This window comes from Mobula hypostoma, chromosome 10, assembly GCF_963921235.1.
Source record: "Mobula hypostoma chromosome 10, sMobHyp1.1, whole genome shotgun sequence".
NCBI classification, from domain to species: Eukaryota; Metazoa; Chordata; class Chondrichthyes; order Myliobatiformes; family Myliobatidae; genus Mobula; species Mobula hypostoma.
The window spans coordinates 95,400,905-95,419,408 of NC_086106.1; the positions used below are offsets into that span (position 1 = coordinate 95,400,905).

At 38.8% G+C, this 18,504-nt stretch overlaps 1 protein-coding gene across 2 annotated transcripts in view; it reads right to left on the minus strand.

Moving 5' to 3' along the window:
• Positions 1-3,324: 3,324 nt before the first annotated feature.
• Positions 3,325-18,504, minus strand: part of LOC134353051 (heat shock factor protein 2-like) — a 47,598-nt gene continuing 32,418 nt past the window's right edge. Inside the window, exons 7-13 of one of the 2 annotated variants that reach the window (XM_063060890.1) lie at positions 13,729-13,834; positions 12,567-12,673; positions 10,778-10,942; positions 10,237-10,342; positions 8,604-8,669; positions 6,471-6,540; positions 3,325-6,217 (exon numbers count right to left, since the gene is read on the minus strand). In XM_063060890.1, coding sequence (XP_062916960.1) covers positions 6,063-6,217; positions 6,471-6,540; positions 8,604-8,669; positions 10,237-10,342; positions 10,778-10,942; positions 12,567-12,673; positions 13,729-13,834 — 775 coding nt within the window. In that variant the 3' untranslated portion in view covers positions 3,325-6,062. The remainder of the gene's footprint in view (positions 6,218-6,470; positions 6,541-8,603; positions 8,670-10,236; positions 10,343-10,777; positions 10,943-12,566; positions 12,674-13,728; positions 13,835-18,504) is intronic. The other variant, XM_063060891.1, reaches the window with a different exon arrangement.

Below are 18,504 nucleotides of genomic sequence, written 5' to 3' on the forward strand. Positions count from 1 at the left end.
CCAGCTCTGATCTTGAGATCTGATATTCACTCCAGCTCCCCAATTATATTCACCCATTCACTTAATGCTTTTGTAATGCAAAGCAAATAGTAGAATGCTAAAGGAATCATAAAATCACTACTCCGACCTTAATACAATAAATTACATAGTTTGTGTTTCAATAGCTTGCCATAGCTGAAGTACAAGTAATTACAATTGATTGTAGTGCCCCCTTGTGGGGAGTTACTGCTTGGCCTGCCCCTTGTTCAGGATTGCTTTCCCATTACCCATGTTGAAAGTGCATGAAATTATCTTCCAGCACAGAAACAGACCAATCCGCACACTGTGAAAGCAGCACCTTTGAAATGGCTACTCGGTTTGACACACTACCTTGCCTTCTTACATCATTCCTTTAACCACAGCTTTATATTTATAAAACAGGGAGAGGGCTAATTCAGAAAGGGCAACGTCAAAAAACAGTAAAAGAAACATGAAGGCTGGATGGCAGGATAGCAATCTTGATAAATACAGAAGGATATACAGCTCAACATGGATGACTGAGGAAGTATCAGAAAATGTACAAAGCATTGCCTGCATTAGATGAATTAACTGCAAACATTGCAACAAAAATGTTTAACATTAACCATGGAGATTGGTTGCAGTGATAAAATACTTGGTACCTAAATATTCTAGGATGCTTGGCTCTGTGGAAAGCATTGTTCTGGATACTGGATGGGGAAAAAACACAAAAGAAAGGACTTTAGCTTAGAAAATCAGGATGTTGAATTACCCTGGATGGAGCTAAGAAACGACATTCCTTCCTTATTTCTCAGATGACATATTTATGCCCCTTGATTGGTTTATTTTGTTATGATGTGTTTTTGCACATATGGTGACTAACTCCATGGAATTTAATAGTGATTTAACACTTGTAATGGATCAGTGTCAGGACTTAATATTCCAGCACATTCAATCAAGCAAATTCACTTAACTCATCCACTCAAATTAGCTACTTAAATTAAAACAATTTTCAGAAATTTGCATAAATAACCACTTCCCCATGGGTAGATCACCGGCTCTTCTCCAGTAAATCAAACTGTTTTAATTCTAGGTGTTTTAAATCTCCCATGACTTAGCAAGAAATGTCTATATTTCTCACAAGGTGTCATACCTCATCAGGGACTACAGGACCATCACTCTGCATCTGTAACTGTAGAGAATTCGCAAAATCTTCACTGATACAAAAAGATCAAGCATCTGCACCATGACAATAACATTGCCAACTGGCTCAAAATAAACACAATCAACAAGAGAGCCACCAGAACTTGACAATGCATTTATTAATATATAGCCACTGTAAGAAATATACTTAATATCAAACATTTGATAACAATGATTTAAATCTATTCATTAGTGTAGTGCATGTGAACAGCAGTAAGTGTGCAAAATTAATACCTTAAACATTTCTTCAGACTCTGTACAAAACCACATACTTTCTTTAAAAAAAGCTAAGAAACAAATCCTATTTACATAGAAAGTAAGTAAAATGAAATAGTTCTCATGCACTTGTGAAAAGATCACAAAGGATCTTTTAAAAATACCATATACTGCAAGAGCAACATATTAATTATCATGGTACTGATTAAAGATTTAGTGGTTAAGTGCTTAATCCCTAACACATAAAGGGTAGCTATGTGCTGGTCTAGGAAGTGGGGGCTGAACTGTTAACTACAAACCCTATTTTGTGCTTTTTTTTTTAAACACTGCTTTTCTAGAAGCAGCACTGTTATTAGTAATTTATCACTCTCAGAACTGTTTCCCATATGCAGCTTCTAATAAAATGTGCAAGGCATTAGACTACACACTCCAATATATCAAAACTCAGAGCAGGCAGTGTTATCATGACCAAGAAAGTTGCAGAGCAGCCACAATTAAGAAACCTCATAGGTACCTCTACTTCATCAGGGGGCTAAAGAAATTTGGCGTGTCCCCATCAACCCGCAACAATTTTTATCAATGCCCCAGAGGAACATCTTATCCAGACGCATCACGGCTTACTATGGCAAATGACCACAAGAAACTGCAGAGAATTGTGGAAACAACTCAGCACATAACAGAAACTAGCCTCCCCTCCAAGGATTCTGCACTTATCCCAGCCTTACTAAAGCAGCCAGTATAATCAAAATTGCACCCACCCTGGAAATCCTCTCTTCTCCCCCTTGCATTGGGCAGAAGACAGAAAAGCCAGAAAGCACACACCACCATTCTCAAGGACAGTTTGCATCCCACTGTTACAAGATTATTGAACAGGACTCTTGAGCTCAAAATCTAACTTCTTAAGACCTTGCATCCTGTTATCCGCCTGCATTGCACTTTGTGCTGTAACACTTTAATCTACATTCTGTTATTCTTTTACCTCAATGTGCTGTGGTTCTGAATCCATCTGTATGAACAGTCTGCAAGACAGATGCTTCACTGTCCCTCAATAAACCAATTTAGCGATTCCCTTTATGCCTTAACCATATCCATGCAACAAAGTGAAGTTTTCAAAGGTAATTGTAAAAGGTGAAGTAATTTCTTTGGAAACGAGATAAACTTTTTCCCCCTAGCCTACAGAGTGTGGGCAACAATATTACGGTTATGAGCAATTAAGAAATCATGTACATGTTCCTTTGCTTAGGCTTATAGTCTTCTGAGGTTGAAGAGATCTTTACCATTTTTAACTTTAACTTGACTCAATTTCAGATTACCAAAATCTACTAGAAGCTTAAAAATTGCTAAATTACACATCCCAGAGTGGCCCCCATTTGCAACAGAGAAAGTAATGGACTTTTCCCATTTTCTCTCATTCATGGAATTGTTTGGCCATTTTAATTTCTCTGACTCATAAGAGTAAAGTTCCTCCAGACCACTCTCTCAGAATGTTGTATCTCAATGAGAGCACCAGAGAGATCTAGGTTTTGAGTTCTTCATTTTTCTCTTTTGTTTGTCGCCAAAGATCAAAACAGTTGTGCTTCCTACTTTGTTGTTGAATACCAATGGTTACTATATTTTGACCATTGCATTCCCTTATCATGCTTTACTGCATGAAGTGAAGGCAGCACAGTTCTTTAAAAAAATCAAGTGTGGTGTAAGCAATTACGGAAACATTCAAAATAGTTGGCAAGCTGTTCATGCAGTATGAATAGCCTTTAGAATCATAGGTTCATATGGCATGCTAAGAGATTATTCAGCCCATCAAGTGCATGTCAGCTCTATGTAGGAGGGGTATTGATAAGATTGTGGCCTAAGGTAGGAGGAGTCAATCTTAGAAAACCTAGCACATTTATTTTTCAACATAGTCCGCTCCTACATTTACACACTTAGTCCAGTGGTCATGGAGCATACGGATCTTGGATCTCCAGAAAGTGTCCACAGCAGGGGTGATTGATAAGTTCATGGCCTGCGGTAGAAGGAGATGAGTTATACAGCTCTCGTTACATGCACATGCAGTTCAACTCTTTCAGTGATTATGCAGAAAGTTTGAAGTTGATAACTCATCTCCTTCTACCTTTGGCCATAAACTTATCAATCACCCCTGATGGTGATCCGTATGCGCCACGACCACTGGACTAAGTGTGTAAATGTAGGAGGGGACTATGTTGAAAAATAAATGTGCTAGGTTTTCTAAAATTCACGCCTTCTACCTTAGGTCGCAAACTTATCAATCACTCCTCATATAGCAATCCACTCAATCCAATTTCCTGATTCTCCCCATACTGTGCAAATGTTTTTTCCTCAAGAACTGGCCCAATTCTCCTCTTTGAGCCTTAATTGTCTCTGTTGCGCAGGTTAACAGGAAAAGTTAGATCATAAAACTTGCTGCATAAAGAAACTTTTTCCCATGTTCTCAACCATCACACTAATCCATGTTCCCTAGATTCCAACCATCCTCTAACTGGGCCTACTTCCTCCACTTACCCAATCTATACATATTATGACCTTGCACACTCCCTTCAGATCACCTTGTAACCTCTGCTCCAACTCCTTCTGTCTAATCTTACAGCTGGAAAACCTCAATGTGAGAAATATTCTAATAATTCTTTAATAAAGAGAGGTGGCCAGAAATGGATGTCACACTCCAGTTGTGACCATACCAGTGCTTCCGACCGGTTCGCCATAACGTCCTTGCTTTTTGTATTCTATGTTTCTATTAAGACGCCTGTATCGCATATTCTTTACTAATTGTTTTCTTGATCTGTCCTACTAGTTAAGGATTTATATACATACACTCAGTTCCATCTTTTCCTACACACCTTTTAAATCCAGTGTCATTTAGTCTATATTGCCTGTTCTATAAAGTACTGAATGAATCACTGTATACGTCCCTATACAGTTAATTTGCCCATTTAGCATATCCACATCAACTTCTTGGGTGATATTGTAAAATGGCAGCTACCTATACAAAGTGACAACTTTTAAGTTGTCGTGCTGCATTTTCTTGCTTTAGTGAAACTTAGCACCTGCAGATTACTCTTCCCAACCTGCAAGCTCTACTGACAATAGATCTTCCATTAGGCCTGTTCATAGCTTCTTAAAAACCTGGCAGTAAACAGTTGAGAGAGACAGAAGATCTCTAGAATATGGCCTGGGCCTTTCAGTTGCTGATCATTCGTCAATGATTCCTGCCGGAAACTCAAGAGTAATGCCAATACATGTGAAACCTATTCAAGCACCTTACAGGAGAGGATGGCAGGACAAATTAAAAGTCAAGCCTACGAACTGCAAATTAAAAATTCAATTATAAAAGATGTTGTCACATTTAATTCTATGTAATGCAAATAAGTGTGTGCATCCGTTAATACCCATTCAAAGCTAACCAGAATAATCGGAATTTTTAAACTGGATGGATGTGGTTCAACCTCCAGACCAAATGTAAGTAAGAAGAAATTATGTAACAATTGGAAATCCAAAATGGAACTGCACTGTGATTTGTGTGGAGGAACCAGAGAAATGCAGGTAAAGATGCTATAATAAAATGTGGAGCTAACTAATGGACCTGCATTTTGCAATTTACTTCCAAAAATTGCTCAGAATTCAACACAATAAAGGAAAGATCAACAGCATACTTGTCAGCATCAGAGGGGGCAATATTTTGTTTAGAACTTGTATACCAAACATGCCACTGATGCTGACCAATTTTCTGGTTAGACATTGCATTTTTCTTTTAATTCTCTAATTCCATTGACCATTCTGTAGCAATCACTTTTCATGCAAAATATACCCAGCTAATAAAAAAAATCCTTGGTGTCTTAAGTTATGCAAAAAAGAAAATAAAGGCCAGAAACTGTGCAAATTAACCTCTTCTGGAAATTACAGGTGAACAGACCAGATCAAAAGCAGGACTGAAGAGTAAATGACTAAATAATAAAATATCCAAGGCTTGTTATATTAATGGACTGTGCAGAGACAACTTCTGTGAGGCTCTTGTTGCATTCAGCTGATGCACAATATTAATAATCACACAACTGTACTCAGCAGCAAACCCATGTAAGATGTCTATTCAAAACCAGTAGTGCTAATGGAACATAAGGAAAGCCTAATGATAACCAAGCCATATACTGTCTTCCCCTCTCCTGAATGACTCTCCAGTGAAACAGCTTTGAATTAGCAGGCTATTGGCAATGTGCAGTTAATCAGACTTTCAGTTCATCAGTACCTTGGCTTATGTAGTGATATCTTGACTCAAGTACTTTACGTGAGAGATGGAAATGTTATACAAAGAGGCCAATATATTGGCCCAAAGTAGACCTGTCCATTTAATTACACAGCAGTCTCTTTTCTAATTACATTAGCTTATGTCAAAAAAAGAAAAGAAATGCAAGATCAGATTTAGGATATTGGCTTGTAAATAATTTTGCTCACTAGTCTAATTTGAGTAAGCCCAAGCTAAAGGAAAGCACTGTGCCTAGAAATCCACTGCACATTAATGAGAAAATTCTACTTTACAGCAGTAATGCAATGTTCTGCTGTTTGAAAAGAATACACCCATCTCAGCAAAAGCTGGGTGCCACTTAGTTATAGATTATCTTGGATCCTTGGTTTCAAGTGTCACTGTCGAAAATAGAGATTTCACTGGGGAAAAATGTGGCATCACTAGCCTCTTCTGCCAGTTCCAGTAAGGTTGGCAACATATCGGTCTCATCTGCAGCCTCCTTTGAGAAAGGCAGGGTATTGCTATCTTGACTTTCAGTTTGACCTGAAAACAAGAGTAAGAGAGAGGGAAGATTTACAAAGCAGATAAGCAAATGACTAAATTATTCAAAACAATCTGATGCTATCAGCTCCACAGAAACAAATAACCCTGGTGCATCCAGATACTTCCCGAAGTCCCAACTGAGTAGCAATTTCACTCCCATTTCTGCAAAGCCAATAAAGTTTTTTTCCTATATTCCTCCATGATTAGTTCAGTAATTCTAAGATTTATTACAAAATAAACAAGAACAACTTACCTTCTTTGATGTGCAATTCCGTATAATCTTGTTCCTCTTGTGCATTACTATCTTTTTGTCCACTTGCCCTCTGCAAGAACATGTTCAGCAATAATTAGCTGTAACTCTTAATTTTAATGAGGTAAGAATGAAGAATATTAACTACATAATTGTTTGCTAGAAAAATTGTGTACCCTCTTCTGAACCTAATGACACTTACTCTACTTGTGAATGGTAATTTTTTTTTTAATTCTAGAAACAGTAAGACCAAATTTTCCAACTACCAACCTAAAGTTGCAAAACCAACAGCAGCATTCCAACTGCCATGCTGTTCAGAAAATAAGCCTGGTCCCACAGTTTCCAAGTGCAGAGATGTCTCTCTAACTTCCAATCAACAGTTAACTATTTTCAAAAGGCACACTTTTACACAGCTGCATATTCTTTGACAGCAGTTGAACATCTCAAACATTCACTGGGGCAAACTGCAACACAAATTAAAATATAAAACAAAACTATTTAAAAAGGTCAAGGATGGGTTAAGTCAGTCAACCATGAAAATGAGCACAAGGATTACCATGCACACCATTAATTCCACGGTCACTGCACGCACCAGTGCTCCCAGCACTGTTAACTGACTGCTGGATGCCCAACACAATTAATGTAAAAAACTACTGAAACTTAGCCCGAACCTTCTAAAGGGATGGTCCGCTGTGACTGCCTGTGGTACCAAGATCACTCAAAATGTGGTGCCGTGGAAGATTCAACCATGGCTAATTGTGGGAATCTGAAATGCTGCCTCGCAGTGGAACGGACAGGTAGGCAAGATGTCCTGTGGCATCCTGTCCAGTGCCAAGCTCAGGGGGCAGTGGTACTGACAGGTTCAGGGATATGCCAGTCTGTAGCTTCAAGGACCTACAACCCAGGATAACATTTATTGATCTCACTCAAGTGGCTTAAATGGGGCTGCTGCATCTTTAAATACCTCGCTCACAACTCAGTTAGGTACAGGACTTCTTCTTACCTAACAACAATCTGATCACAAAGGATTCGCATTATAATCATATGCTTCATCTCCTTTTCATCATTATTAGTCTTGTACTCACGTCATAACTTACACACACACACACACACACACAGCAACTATTCACCCACGGCAACCACATCACCCAAGCATACCGCATGGCAGCAACAGCTATTCAACTGGGATAGGTGCATCACCCAAACATTGAGCATGACACTCCCTAATGCACCTATCTTTTTGTTGGGGTAGGAAGCCAGCCCAACAGCAGGTAGGAGGAATTAAGTAACTGCTCCAAACGGAGGAAAAAATGCTGGTCGTTATGGTAAAGGAAATTTGTGAAAGTACTTTTCTCTATCTTTACAACAACTTCCTCCTCCATCCCACTCCTTTTCAGCAACTTGTCGTACTCTGGACAGTGTGCAATTACTCTCCAACTCATGTTGAATGGTAGGAGGAAGCCCCACCAGCCTACCTATGTTAGGTAAAAACAGTTTGTGCACGAGCATTTAATTCACCAAAAAAAGCACTTGTGCATCAGCCACACCACGCTCTACTGACTACTGATACTTAAATCAAACGGGAAACTCAAACGACCAGTATCAGAGGAAGTAAGTCAGTGACTAACCTGGATATTATTGAATTCCTTCTCAATGGCCCAGATGTGGGTACTGTCCAAGACACTGAAGCATACTTAGCTGTACAGGGTTAAGAGAAGCTGTCAACTAGAGCATGGAGCTCCAAAGTAGCAAAGCTGGCTTGAAATATGTATTACACACTGACTGGATACACCATCTGCACCGACTGAATGATACCTGCAGCTGTTAGCCTCTTTGCTGTCTGGTGTACTTCCTACTAGAATTGTGCCCTTACAGTGCAAAAGTCAGATTGGTTGTTTACCACTCCTTGACTGGCCTTCAAATAGATGCCAGAAAACCTAGTTTCAGTCCCAAAACGGTTCTCAAAATTGGTATGAGTTTCCATGAAAAGAAAATATGTCCAAGCTACAAAAATGTACAAAACATGCAAGAATGTGGCTAAAGGGCAACAATGTGCTCTCTCTTGACTTTTTTGCAACCAGCTGGAAAAAAAAGGCCGGCTACATATAATGATATCATTTGCCATGAGCTAAGTACCTTGCTGGTGTCCACTCCTACTTCAGGAAATGTTGTTACTAATCCTCCAACTGATGGGTTGTAGAGCTGAGAAAAAAGAAGCAATCAAAAGTGTAACTAATTTACTAAAGGCACACTCCACTCTACCTATTGTGGCCTAATGCCTCCAGTGGTCCTTGTCTAAAAAGTGGATCATATAACCTGAGTGCTTTGAGGGTAAACCATGTATTAGGCTTCCTAGAATTTAGTGCTTCTACTCGATTACTCTAGAATAGGTTATTTAAAATGCTATTAAACAGGTTAATTAAATAAAATGCCACTTACTTTCTAAAAGACAAAGATTGATTTTAATTCAGTTCATTGGGCAAAAGCAAAGACAACTAATTAACTTCTCCTCAGACTCTGCAAATTCTCTGTCATAAAATGGCTTTGTGCAACAAACTGACAAATTTGCTGAGGTGTTAAAAATTCCAAAGCGACTTTGATGAAAAGACTTGAAAATTAAAAAGAAAAAGTCCATTCTAAAGAATACTCAATATGTAAGTCACCCATACAAAAACAAATTCTTTTCACTTGATGAATAAGCATAGGACTGTCAAATTATCAAAAACTAATGACATTTCAATGCAAGGTTGGTGCCAGTGGTTACATTCCCTTTTCAAAGCAGATATTAAATCCTTCATTGGCTCCATGTGCTCTCTGTGTAAGAAATTGCACTTTATCTTGCAAATGCATTTTTTCTCCCCATTTGCCTGTCATTCCAAAAACATACTTATTGAAAGAGAATTAAATCTAAAATTTTGCCAGTTTTCTATTTTATTCCCTCTTGCTAGAAAGTGCTGACTCCTGGGGAGATGCGGTATCACAAATTTAGTTAACTGTATCTCTAACGTTGTGACTGTCACCATAAGAAACAGGCCAGTTGCGTACAGGCTGCATGGTCTAACGAAGACTATCATATCCAATTTGGACCTCATCTACTTTCCAGCAAAGGTCAAATGATAATGATCAGCAATGGGAGTCCAAGCTGAAACAATTTCCTCTCTGCAATTAAACCGAAGTTGCAGAAACCAACTTTAGTGACCAACTGCTAACAGTAGGGAGAACGTCTAACTCAGCAGGTGGTCAGCATATCTGAAACTAGCAGAGATGTATGATTTCTTTGCACAACATCAGATCCAAAAGGACCTTAACAAGGGCCTATTCATGAACTCTACAAAGGGAATGCAAAAAATTCCAATAAAACCCCCTCTGAGACAAACGTGCTTTTTCTAGTGGGAGGGATGCATGAAACGTTCTCATAGGAAAGCCATACTTAGCACAACTTTGAGTTGACATGAAATAACACACATTCCTATATTCTCTGGTGCTGTCCACCAGTTCTCCCTATGATCACGTAAATGCTACTGGGTGCTCCTATTTCTTCCCACGCGCCAGTATTTACAACTTGATCAGACGGGTGGCCATTATATATAGCCGAGAGTTAAGGGAGCTGGAGAATCTGAGGTGTGGAAAAGAACATGCTTCAGTGTAGTATCAGTATAAATGGATGGTTGATGGATATATTCCATGTCATATATTACTATGACTCAATGGCTATACAGATCTAGACTTCACATTGCACTTTGCAAAGATAAAATCAATTTCAACTCACATCTTTGAGTAAATCCAAATTAATGTTTAGTCGATTGTTGCTGAGTGAAGAATGCATCTGAGCCAAACTGTTGTCAATCATATCCAAATGATCAATTATTTCACCCCTACAATAAAACAGAGTTAAGAGATCAATTCGGAGACCAGTTCTAGCCATTAATTAATGGTTTCTGAATCCCAGAAAAAGATCCGCAATTGACTTATTAAAGAGATATTCTTAAAACCTTGCACATTTCCAATTTCAAAATCACAGTAATGCCACTAAACGGGAGATTACTTAGCATTGCAGTGCAATGCATCTTTACTCTGTTTCTTGTGTTTTATTCACTAATGGATCCCCTGCATTTGATGTGGGTGTGGGGGAAAACTTTCCACCATGCATTTCCCAGCAGGAGGGTTTTTGTCCTATCATGTGTGTGATCTTTAATCAATACATTACCAAATAGCTACCACTCCTCTTAAAGCTATACATATTTGAAAGGAATGGAGGAAGATTAACCAATCATCAATTTCTTCAGGTTAATCTTCAAGCAAAATCTCACCGGTCAGAATTCTCTTCTGTGGTCATTTGACAGTGTTCATCCAGAAGTGAGTCATACAGGTCATGTGATGTAAATGGTGATGTCACTGTGCTGGAAGTGGCAACCAGGTTGTCTGTATCTGTACTGAACAGTGTTTCGGCAGTTCTCTGCTTTCCATTCTCAAAACTGTAGATAAAGTGGACAGTGATAATTAAAGCACATGACGATGTAATAACTCCAAGAATCAACACTATACACATGTTCATTTCTTTACGAAACCAGAAATGGCAGGCATCAGTTATGAAGAAATGCAGCAATGCCTTTTGCTGGAACAAAGGTTATGTGATCCAGTCTAATTGTTCTAATCTTAGTGATTAGTGAAAGAGAGAAAATTATTTGCGGGCAAAGATACAAGTTCACCAAAAGACATGTTAGTTTTCAATACTTCTCACCATTTTACAAACACTGTTAGGATTTATGTCCAGATTTAAACTTAGCTCCACAAACCAAAAATTACCACAGCAGCCAAAGTGAAAGGACGGAACAGGACATTTATTTTAAGCTAGATAATAAGCATATGGAGCTTGCTGCTTGTATATCACTCCAAACAGAGAAACCAAGCAACATTGAAATACTCAAAGAGTTATAATGTTTAATGTAGCTTCTTTCTGGAAGCATATTGTGTCAAGGCAATCGTAACTACTGGAAAGGCAGCTCCTGGCTGGGAGTGAGGGGATCCCATCCAGATGGATGGAGGTTAGCAGTCTAACAGGTACCAGACAAATCTGGTTCAGAGAAAGTCAAAGGTCAAGCCACTGATTTTCCACTAGAAGGTAACAAAAGGACAGTTCAACATGATTCCCTTCTCCATTCATCCCTTCCCACTAATCTCCCTTCAGGCACTTATCCCTGCAAGTGACCTAAGTGCTATACCAGCCTGTACACCTCTTCCCTCAGCTCCGCTCAGGATCCCAAACAGTCCTTCCAGGTGAGGCAACACTTCACTTGGGAACCTGCTGGGCTCGTCTGTTGTATGTGGTGCTCCCAACGTGGCCTCCTCTACATTGGTGAGACCAGGCGTAAATTGGGGACCACTTCATTAAACACCTCCACACCATCCACCAAAAGCGGGACTTCCTTCCATTCCAATTCCAATTCCCAATCTGACATGTTGGTTGGTCCACAGCTTCCTCCTGTGTCAAGGTGAGGCCACCCTCAGGGTGGAGGAACACCTTATATCCCGTCTAGGTAGCCTCCAACCAGATGGCATGAATATTGATTTCTCCTTTGGCTGAACAAATCCCCCTCCCCTTTCTCTATTCCCCACTCTGACCTTTTATTTCTTCGTATCTGCCTATTACTTCCCCCTGAGTCCACTCCTCCTTCGCTTTCCCCTATGGTCCATTCTCCTCTCCCATCAGATTCCTACTTCTCCAGCCCTTTACCTTTCCCACCCACCTGGGCTTCACCCATCACCTTCGAGCTAGTCTCTTTCCCCTCCCCCCCCAACTTTTAAATTCTGGCATCTTCCCCCTTCCTTCTCAATCATGAAGAAGGGTCACAGCCTGAAACGTTTTTCTGTTTATTCATTTCCATAGATGCTGCCTGACTGCTGAGTTCCTCCAGCATGTTCTGCGTGTGCTGCAGTTGAACATTTAGCCAGGGAACCGTTTCCAGAGGTTTGTGATTCTGAAAGACCTGTCCAAGATGACTATTACAAAGGTGAGGCTGCTCTTCAACAGTAAAAAAAAACTCACAGATTTGTTTTTAAACACAGGGGAAAAGTGTTGAATCTGACAAAGACTCCTACCTATACTGTTCTTCAGAAGATTGATCCGGACTTCCAATCAAATGTGTGATTTCAGAGATGATAACGCCTCCAGAATAAACACTGCTTTTCTCACAGGTTTCACATTTCTGAACATATTAAACAAAGTATGTTAATCTCTTCATTCCATACAGGTCACCTGACTTACTCCAAGCCATAAACCCACAGTACTAATATTCAGACTTGCTCAACCACCAGAATTGCCAACTGCCCATTTTTGATGGGAAACCATCCATCCCTATGGAAATACAAAGCAGTATGCTTCAGTGCTACATTTGATTATTAATTCACTTTTTATTCCCAATTGAAAAGGTTTCTTTACTATTCACAGCGAGTTCATCTTTGCATTTTCCTTCTTCCTCACAGTTTTTCCCCTTCTCCCCGTAACTTCTCAGTCTACACTATTCCTTACTGGTATTTGGGAAGGGGGGGTGTTGTTGGGAGAGAAAGCACAAACTTGGAGTAAGAACAAAAAGTCAGCTCTTCAGCATGTCATGTACAGAATAGGCAATGGGACAAAAGACTCTACTAATGGCAATTAACCTGTTGCAGCCATTGTGTGAACAGCGAGTACAGCCTGTGAGACAGGCTGAAACAGAACAAGGAAATTGTTGTAGGATGATGCATGATGATTAAATATTTCAGGAACCAATGTTCTTTGCATTGAAGATGGCCAGCAGGGCAAATAAGTATTGATGTATTATTCTTGAGTGACAAAAAAATGGAAGAGTGATGTTTACATAACAGGGAGTGATTTATTCAGCCAGAGTGGTCTTTTTGAAAAAAATGTTTTGCTTCTAAGCACACAGAACAGACCTAGCTCTCATTCCTTTCTTTCAGGAATTTTTTTTTGTTATTATACCGTTTGATTCTTACAGGAAAATTAGTTACAGCTGAAAAATCAGACTGCTGGTAAATATCACAACTTACATTTTCAATCTTTTTGCATAAAACAAATTCTGATCTTTAGCAAAAAGCTCAAAATTGGGAGAGATTCTTCAACTGCCTCAGTTTCCTGTACAATTGCTAGTGTTTTAAAACCCAGCGTTAACATAATTTCACCTCAACTTACTGACTTCATTTCTCTACATAGGTCCAGCTGTTTCATCTCAGTTTCTTAACAAAGAAATTAATTTTGACCTACCGGAATACCATGTACAGCTGTGCCATCCTGACTAGAATCCATAGTGATGGGCCGACTATACTTGGCATAGGACTGAGGCAATCCAGAAGTACCAATCATTAGGGGCCTAAAGGAATGACATGCAACAAATATGATAGAGGACGAAATTTTCAATAAAATGAATTACATAAACACTATCAAAATTATTTAATCATTAGAAAACACTGATGATATCCTATTTCTAGAATATAGAACTGAAAAATGCATTGATTTAATTCCTTTGCACAACTGCAAAATAAGTACTGCACCTTGAAACCCAGAGCAGAACAACATTGTTCCTATTTCTGGGAATCTTATTATTCACTGAGAAATTCAAACTGCTGACTTCTTGGTGGTGTTTTCACTTGCAACAACACCTGTGTTTCTAACACTGAATTCTCCCAAATGACCTCAACAGTAGTGCCTCATTAAGAATTTGTCACCACTGTGATTTTTACTCTCATTGATATGGAAAATGCCTTCATTTAAGGTTTTACTAGTCCTATTCAGCCTAAAACTATGTTACAGAATGAACCAAAGCACAAAGACATTGTTCATCCTGACTGAGATCACTGCAAGGATGAACAATGTGTCCTTGTGCTCTCAAACACAGCTTTTGTGTGTGCCTGGACTAACTTGCCCACAGAGGTCAGGATCACAGTCACACCTAGCTTTCTAGCCTAAGGAGCTTTGCAGGCAGTGGTTCCCAAACTCCTCTTTTTTTCATAATTTTTTTTAATTGAAATTCAGCATCAAATATTTCCATAAGATGTATTTCAGATACTGTATGTATATATCATATATTCATGTTTGCCACAAATCTCCACATAGTATTATCCGAGGTATACACTTACAGAAAAGAAAGAACTAACAAAAGGAAAACTATGTACAAGGGAGTGCTTTTTTTTTAAACAACATAATCATTGATTTGTGAGAATAAAATCAGGCCTATGAGGTGTTATGTAGTTAAACCATTTTTCCCCAGTATGAATTAAATTGTTCCAATTTATGACTGACAGATGCTGTTATCTTCTCCATTTTGTAAATGTCCATTGTAATTTCCATCCATGCGTTTGAAGTTGGGCTCTCCTGTGATAACCATTTCCTGGTAAGAGTCTTTTTACCAGCCACCAGTATATTCATTAAACATTGATCTCTTTTCAACCATTCTTGAGGTATATACCCAAAATATATGGTCTTACTTTCTAAGGGTATTTCACATTTAAAAATGTCTTGTAGAGCATTGTGTATCCCACTCCAATAGTCTTTGATAACAAGGCAATCCCAGAAAATATGGTAATGGTTTGCATTTTGATTTCCACAATATCTCCAGCAAACAGGGAGGTTACTATCATAATGGATTTCTGAGAGGGTGTAATAAAATATCTTACCAGGTTTTTACACCCGAACTCCCTCCATTTCTGTGAACTGGTACACTTCCATTGATACCTCCATATTATTGTCCAGTCTTCCTCAGATATTATTATCCCTCCTTCCTTCTCCCATTTTGTTTTAATGTATGAAGGCGAGTGGGTTTTAAGATTTGACAAACCCTTATCCACGCTTGAAATGATTCTACTACCATTATCTGAATTATATGCTTTTCTAAACAGTTCTATCAAACATGTACTTGCCTCGGTTACATTTTTCACCCTCCTATTAACACAATGTCCCATCTGTAAATACCGATAAAAATCTTGTTTTTCTAATAGGTGTTTCTCTTTAAGCATTTCAAAACTGAACAGTGTTCCTTCTTTCAATATACTGCATAGAGCTGTTATTCCTTTCGCTGTCCAGTCCTTAAATCTAGCATTCAGTTTATTCAGCATAAAATCCAAGTCATATGCACACCATTTAAGTATTACAATATTCCCCTCTAGTTTATATTCTTTTATAATAGTTTTCTTTTTTTTAAAGAGTCCTTTTCACTCATGGGTTATCAATAGTATTTATATAACTTTGTAGGTTATCATCAGCCAAAATTGCCTGTATGAGGATGGAAGGCATCTTCTCCTCAATGTTTTTCCATTGAGCGCCATATGATGGGTTGCACCAGTATATCACAGCTCTCATCTGTGCTGCAAAATAATAATCTCGAAGAGAAGATAGGCCCCATCCCCCCTTTTCCTTGGCTAATTGCAAAGTTTTGAGGTGAACTCTAGGCCTTTTACCTTGCCATATATACCTTAATAACATTTTGTGCCATTCATTGAATTGATTTTGGTTAATCTCTATTGGTAGGGTCTGAAAGAGATATAATAATCTGGGCAATATATTCATTTTAATGGATTCAATCCTTTAACTGAGAAAGGGATTAGATTCCATCTTGTTATGTCTTCCTTAATTTTTTTATATATAGGCAAATAATTGCATTCTGATAGTTTTGCCAAATCTTTTGGCATGATGATGCCCAAATATTTGACGGACTCCGTTTGCCACGCCCAAGGATATCTACTTTCAATTTCTCTTGGTGCGCTATAGTTATATGAAAGTAGTTGGGTTTTATCTATGTTAATCTTGTATCCTGATAATTGACCATATTGTTCAAAGGATTGCATCAATTTACAAACGTTTGTAGGTAAAGAGTATGTTGGTTGCCCTAGATAGATCAAAATGTCATCCGTGTAACAGTCCAATTTATGCTCTGTCCCGTTAACAGTAATTCCCCTGATATCTTCATTTTGTCTGATGTATTGAGCTAGTGGTTCCAGATATAATGAGAAGAGTAGCGGTGACCATGCACAACCCTGTCTCGAGCCCCTTTCTAGGGTAAAACTATTTAATAAATATCCATTGATTTTAAGCCTAGCAGTGGGATTGTCATATACTGCCTGTATAGTTTTAATAATTGTCATATAAAGCAAATCTATGTAAAACTCTGTAAAGAAAATTCCAATTAACTGAATCAAATGTCTTTTCAGCATCCACACTTATCACTATTGCTTTAATTTTATTTTTTTGTATATGATCCATAATATGTAGTGTCCTTCATATAAGGACTTGATGCTTCAATGCCAACTTACCATAGGGATTGAAACATCAAGTCCTAGTAGCTCTACTGTAGTGTCCTTCGTATATTGTCTTGTGTTTGGCATTGTCGTATAAAACCTGTCTGATCATTATGTATCAGTGTGGGTAGAAACTTTTAATTGTTTGGCCATAATGGACGTAAATAATTGATAATCTACATTAAGAACAGATATTGGTTTAAATGACCCACATTCCATTTTATCCTTGCCTCCTTTCGGTATAACCGAGATTATCGCCTCCTTCCAGCTGGGTGGCGTTTGCGCCTTTTTTAGAGCCCAGTTCAGTGTGGGGAGCAAAACAGGAATTAACTCATTTTTAAATTCTTTATACCACTCTGCCGTATAACCATCTGATCTCAAACTCGTTCTCATTTCACAATGAGCTGCTTGCTGTTGCATTGTGGAGGTCACCCAAACTGCATCTCAAGAGGAGAACTCATCTATTCTTCTTTAAGCCCAACAGAAGCAGCAAAGCATGAGGGTCTGCTTGCATTGCAGGCTTCTCCAAAACATTAGATATTCATAGGTTAAGTTTTGTACTTTTAACCTTCTGTCTGCCTCAGAGGGTTGCCATGATTACCTTGTACAAGAACGTTCTAATTTTCACCAGCCTATTCAAGGTCTACTGAATTCCTGAGAGACATAACGTAAAGATTTTTACTCCTCGTGTATGTGAAGAATCCAAGAAATAAAGTCAATTTAATTCAACTGTTTTGTTTCTTCTCCACATGAATTTCATGAAATTATGTTTTACTCCATATCTCAGATGTTTAAATTACAAACAGGAAAAAATCTACAGATGCTGGAAATCCAAGCAACACACACAAAATGCTGGAGGAACTCAGCAGTACAGGCAGCATCTATGGAAAAGAGTACAGTCGAAGTTCCGGACCAAGACCCTTCAGCAGGTCTGGAGAAGAAAAGATGTTAGAACTCTACTGAGTTCCTCCAGTATTTTGTGTGTGTTACTCAGATGTTTGGATAGTGATTTTTGAATTCTGTAGGGATAGACTTCTGTTACCCAAGCTGATGTAACAGGGAGATGTCTATATTATGTTCCCTTAAGAGCTGCTTGAGACACTAAATGCTGGCAGCTTTGAAAATTGGTAATGGAGAAACACATACTGTTGCAATGAATTCAAGCATGATTTTATGAACTTTAATAACTTGATAGCTGGGGGACTTTCATAAACTGCATTTGGGTGAAAATCAATGCTGTTTTAACACATTTCACCTCAACTCTCTCTCCTTAGATGTCCCTACCCAATCACAGAAGCCATTTCAGCCAACTCAATTCATGGTAGGTGACATTGTGAAACAATTGAGGTTACTGGATATAGCAAAGGCGGAAGGGCCAGACAATCATCCATCTGTAGCACTGAAGACCTGCAGTCAAGTACAGTTCCACTCTGGCATCTTCCCAACAAAAGCAGGTCAGAGTTGGGGGACCTTTCTGAAAACCCAAAATCTGTCAACTATCTCTTAAGAAACTCAACACCATCCAGGGCAAAGCAGCCCACTGTTGCCTAGGCTTATAAGCATGTCCCAAGCTGGGAACCTCCAAAACCAAGAGCACCCAAGGGCTTTGTGTGATGGGAACACCACTACCTGCATGATTTCCTCCAAGACACACACCTTCCTGAAATCTTCCTTATGGCATGAACATCGACTTCTCTAACTTCCGCTAATGCCCCACCTCCCCCTCGTACCCCATCTGTTACTTTTTTAT